Source organism: Aureococcus anophagefferens, assembly GCF_000186865.1.
Source record: "Aureococcus anophagefferens unplaced genomic scaffold AURANscaffold_60, whole genome shotgun sequence".
NCBI lineage: Eukaryota > Pelagophyceae > Pelagomonadales > Pelagomonadaceae > Aureococcus > Aureococcus anophagefferens.
In genome coordinates this window covers 1-5,485 of record NW_008705613.1, presented here as the reverse complement: position 1 = coordinate 5,485, position 5,485 = coordinate 1, and the positions used below count along the sequence as shown (strand labels likewise).

At 53.4% G+C, this 5,485-nt stretch overlaps 2 protein-coding genes across 2 annotated transcripts; one reads left to right on the top strand and one right to left on the bottom strand.

Annotated features, from left to right (window-relative positions):
* Positions 1-850: 850 nt before the first annotated feature.
* On the top strand, positions 851-1,255 carry AURANDRAFT_34069 (hypothetical protein; the record flags this gene model as incomplete). Its single annotated transcript, XM_009043656.1, has 1 exon — positions 851-1,255. One exon carries the CDS (start codon positions 851-853, stop codon positions 1,253-1,255), a length of 405 nt encoding a protein of 134 aa, XP_009041904.1.
* A 2,564-nt stretch (positions 1,256-3,819) lies between these two features.
* Positions 3,820-5,466, bottom strand: AURANDRAFT_68010 (hypothetical protein; the record flags this gene model as incomplete). Its single annotated transcript, XM_009043620.1, has 4 exons — positions 3,820-3,992; positions 4,014-4,953; positions 5,176-5,280; positions 5,338-5,466. 4 exons carry the CDS (start codon positions 5,464-5,466, stop codon positions 3,820-3,822), a joined length of 1,347 nt encoding a protein of 448 aa, XP_009041868.1.
* Between the last annotated feature and the right edge of the window lie 19 nt (positions 5,467-5,485).

Genomic DNA, 5,485 nt, shown 5'->3' with positions numbered 1-5,485 from the left:
TCAGTTCGAGTGGTCCGGCGGCCAAGACGGCGCTGAGGTGTAGCCGGAATCCTAGATTACCGACTACTGAGATGATAAACCACAGCTAAAGCTTCGCGCACGCAATAACTGTCCGTCTCGTTTTACACGGGGAGGAGGGCTATGGAGAGCAGTTAGATGGCCATATTGGGCGGAGGTGCGCGGACTGGGCGAGGGGGGCCTCTGCGAGGCGATCGCCGAGCGGCTCGAAGTTGTTGATGTTCAACGTGAAGGCTAACGTGACTTTCAGGGCAAAAGTGACGGTTGCTTTGCCGGCCGAGACGCGCGCGCTGACGCGCGAAAACGGTGTTTCGATTCGTTTCGAAAGCCCCCAGGGGGGGTCCCACGCGCGGCGCGCGGCACCAGCGTCGAGTTGGCGCGGATAGAATATAACTTACCTGAGGAATTCCCCAATTGAAACGTCGGTCCAGACCGCGTCGATTTTGGTTTCGATGACGGAGTGCTGAGTTTTTTACTAAACTCCCGGAGGACACAGACACGCCACCGTGCTATTAGTGGAAACTTCTGCTCCGCTACGCTCCCCAAAATTCTCACTCTACGAGTTGCGAATTACAGGGAAGGCGCAGCGTGCGCTATAAAGTGAGCATATTGAAGTACGAGGTGAAGGTCAACGAAGGAAAAGTGCAACATTTGTTGAGTGTTAAAGATACGGCCCGGGGGAGCTACCCTTCTTCTTTCTTAACCAGGGAGCCTCCATCATCCCCCATAATTGACGCTAAATACACAATAATTATTTACATTACCTTGCTCCTATTGATTACGATATTATATATCTTGTACCCTTCTGAAGCGCCAGGCGTTACCGACCGTCATGATTCAGGAGGAGGGCCCCCGACCAGGACAGCAAGTAATAGAGGTCGTGTTGCCTACTTATTCCATGATTCCGGCCGAGCAAGAAAGGTTTTACCCTTCAGAAGCAAAACGGATTTGCGAGCGTGTATTGGTCGGTGAATTGGACAATAAGGAGTACTTCGAAGACAGCGCAAAGGACTGGATTATTTCGATTGGGAACACGATAAAGTCCGAGATCAAGTGCCTGACCGTGCCGCGATATAAGATCATCGTGCAGGTCACAATAGGACAGATGAAAGATCAGGGTGTCAGTGTTGCTTCGAGGTGTCTCTGGGATATAACATTCGATAACTACACATCCGTCAACTTCACAAATTCTTCGTTGTGGGCTAACGTGATGGTCTTCGGGGTCTACACGGATTAGGTGCCCTTCAATATTGCATATGCACCCAAGGTTGTGTCAGTCCGATTTGAGTTCTCAATCTGATTCTACGTTCGGTGGATGTCCCCTGGCCGGCAACGTGTGGGATCTCTTCAAAAAATCCCAGGCCATAAATGAATCTGCCTCCCTCTAGCAGACCGGGCACTCTCTAGCAGGGCCGGGCACCTCATCCCATGTCGGGTAGCCGAATAACTTTTTAGTACACCCGCGGCGGGCGCCGCAAGCTCAGCGCGGCCGATATCCAAACCGACGGCCTAGAGATTCTCGTAGTAAAGCAAGGCGCTTGGGTTGGGTTTGTTGGTGTGGTAAGAATGTTTCCGAGTGCTCTGGCGCAAACATATGGAGCCAGCTTGGTATTCATGTCACAGGAAGGCCCGAGCGTGGCAACTTGAAGACCCGCCCGGCCTTGCAGTCCCAGGCAAGATCAGAGATTTCGCAAAGGAAATAAAAGATGCGCGTGGTTCCAAGCCCGACTAGCTGAAGTTTACTACTATACCTCCTCAGGCTGCGAAGCAGGGACACTAGTCGCTCCCTCAATCAAGCCACTGGGGCACAAGCGCACCATGCACGCGCCCACATTTGCCCGGGGAGCCCGCGGGGTCCGCGGGGTGGCGTTGCGTGCGAAGTGGGGCCGAGTGGGGCAAGTTTAGGGCGCCCGGGCCCACAATAGTTTCGTCGCGATTACACAAGCAGCCGGAAGGCGACCCCCGACCTCGATTCCGACTCTGTCCAACTTGAAGATCACGCCTCTGATGTCCAAATGTATGAGGATACGTGGTCCTAGGAATAGACGCTCTCACCATTCTTTTTGACGTCGCGAGCGACTCTGGTCACACGGTGCGGCTACTGGCGCCGCCGTGGGCACTCCCAGGTCCTGCCGCAATCGGAAATCGCTGCACACGTGCCCAAGCCTTCGAGGAGATGCCCGTTCCCCGCAATCAAAGCTCCCTAGAATGACCCTGGCCCTAGGCGACGCGCTCCACGATCATACAGAAAGACGGAGTACATCCTCAGCAGCTCCAACGTCCATTGCGTTCATCATACGTATCAAATTCATAGAGGACCTGCATAAAATAAGCGCCTATCGTTTTCACCTTGGTATCATCGACCCGCAATATCCTCCATCATGCAATATCCTCGCTGGCTCAAATATTGTGCATCCTTGCATCACGATTGAAGGTATCTCGTATCTATGCCGCAATGCAGCCAGGGTGGAAATTTAAAGCAAAACGTTTTGAGGCGCCAGCCGCGCGGTGGGGACTATCTGCGTTAAGCTAGCCGCGCCGGGATATTAGTCGGGTCGAGTAGGGCCTAAAGGTAGGCTTGAGACCGGAAAAAAATCCCGCGCGCGTCTACCCCCTGCTGGGTGTATCTTGTACCGGCACAGTGTGCCGGCAGATCTCGCGAAGCGAAGTGTGCCGGCACAACCAGAAATAGCGCTTTGTCGGTGTGCCGGCACATTTGGTCGGGCCCAAAGCCGACGGGGCCGGGGCCTGGGCGTGTGCCGGCACAGCGGGAACACATTCTAACCCTCGGACGCTGAATTGATTTGCTTGAAGCGCCCCTGTGCACGTTATGGCTACGACCGGGGCCCAGGGGGCGGGCCCCGGGCCCGGAGTCGCTTTGAACATCATGCCATGGCACAGTGCGTTTCAGCGTCATGACATCTCCATAGTGTGACGTCGCGATAGAGAAGGAACAGGGTAATGTAAATTACGGGGATGATGGGAATCTCGAGACTACTCAATTCAGGTAGATCCCTTTTTCAAGTTCACTACACTGACTACGAGGTATTCCCTTTTTAGGTTCAGCCCCGCAACTCTCCTTACGCATAAACCGTGGAGAATTAAAGTAGGGAAATTGCTATGTTGGAACCAATAAGGGTGTATATATACTATGATGGAAACAAGTAGGGTATGAAATGCTATGATGGAACCAATCGTTATTCATGAATATGCATGAAGTCTAAGTTCATGACATGGTACGGTTCCATCGCTCTCTCGATATTGGTTCCATCATACATATTAACTCATATTGTTTCCGAGTCGTTTCGAAAGCCCCCAGGGAGGGTCCCACGCGCGGCGCGCGGCACCAGCGTCGAGTTGGCGCGGATAGAATATAACTTACCTGAGGAATTCCCCAATTGAAACGTCGGTCCAGACCGCGTCGATTTTGGTTTCGATGACGGAGTGCTGAGTTTTTTACTAAACTCCCGGAGGACACAGACACACCACCGTGCTATTAGTGGAAACTTCTGCTCCGCTACGCTCCCCAAAATTCTCACTCTACGAGTTGCGAATTACAGGGAAGGCGCAGCGTGCGCTACTAGCCTCCAACTAGCTGCTTTTATAGCTCCAAACTTGCATAGGCGCGTTTCCGCGGACCGCGCGCGATGTGCCGGCACACCGGAATGTGCCGGCACAAGCCGGCACAAGCCGGATTCGACTGTGCCAGCACACCCCGGGCAGGCCGTCTCTGTGCCGGCGCGGCTACCGGCACAGCGAGCTCGTTTGCTTTCCACCCTGAATGCAGCTTCTTGGCTGTCGTCATTGTCTTTCTAGGACTCGGACAAGGTCACTCGCGGTTGCGCGGGTCGGTGGGTGAGACTGTAGAGCAAGGCCGATAGCATGGTAAAGTGGCCCACGAAATTGCCTAGGAATTTCTGCAAGCCACTGCTGGGATTTTGGATGCGAGAGAACACTCACACGGGGCATCACACCTGTAATCCAGCGATAAATACAGCACCCAAACGCCCAGATATCTGCTTTGGGTGAAAGAGCGCCCGACTGTTGATTGATCTCAGGCGCGACAAGCTCTTGGGCGATAGCGCCATAATCAGATCGACCACGAGAATACGTGCGACCGGGAGGGCGTGCATCAGTCATAAAAAGAAAGTCATCGAGAACAGCGCGACCTTCCTCGTCAAGGCAGATCGCATGGGGATGAATGTTTTGGTGCAGGAGGTTGCCATGGTGTAACGCTGCAAGAGCCACTGCTATCTGGTGCGCCCAGTTTTGGACTGCACTTGCACTAATGGCCTGCCGACAGCCGTCAATTTGATCAGTGAGGCAGCGACTGCCAATGTTGGAGGTAACGAATGCAACAAGCGTCCAGACCTGGCTGCAGGTGCCGTGCAAGTTGAATGATGTAAATTCATGGGAATGGACTGACACAATTCTGATAATACCATGGCATCGAAGATCTCGGAGATTCTCTGCGATAGACACCACATGTTCCACATCGGAAGCATATTGTAGCGGAAGGAGGCGAAGAAGCAGAGACTTCCCTGAAGCTGGATCAAGCATGACGTGTGCCGCCGGACCAGAAGATCCGCCAGTTGGCAAAACAGATTCAAGCCAGGTGAGTCGAGTCAGGAACGAGGTCACGCCGCGCTCTGTAAGCTCGCCAATCAATAGATGAAGGGATCGTTGCGCTTCTTCCTGCTCATGCAGTAAGTAATTCTCACGCTTACGGAGTGAGCCTTCCACCATAGCGCGAGTTTGCCTCTCTTCTGTGGCCATCATTGATCGTTCAGTTTCGCCGCTGTCCAGTTCACCTGATCGTGAAAGTGTAGCACGGAGAAGTTCAGCATCACGTGCATCAAATTGACGTGAAACTTGCACTGCAAGCGTTGCTTCCATCTTGATGCGTTCCGCGCTACCAATCATAAGTTGCCTTAACTGCGCAGGACTCCTCTTTGCGCTGCGTATCTTTAGGATAACCCACGGCCCATCAGCATCCTCCTTGGCCCAAACTGGGTTGCACGTCTTAATTGCGGTACGTGTCCGACCTACCTCAGTGTCTTGCATGTAGATAGCACAAAATGAATTCAAGAGAGAAGGCGTCCCCCGCATGTTGTCAACCCGACGGAACTCGCTTTCCTCAAAACTACCGGAGCTCACTGGTGCTAGAATATTAGAGGAAGGCGCAAACATGGGTGCGGCCCAAGGCCGAATTGCAGGTGAAGGCGCAGCAGGAGTCGGCGTAGATGAATTCCCCCCGAGGACCTGGGTCATACCGTTGTTTTCTTTATGCTCAAAACGTCTGGACTGCTTTGCACTAACATCATCTTGAAGGCGCAAGCCGCTCGCGCTGAGGACGCAGAGTTGCGGAGTACAATGTGCATCCCTACTATGCTTGATCCTCAATTTGAGAGCGGCCCCTTGTCCTAGGTCTATGAGGAGGGGCATCATCGGTGGATCTGTGAGCTCG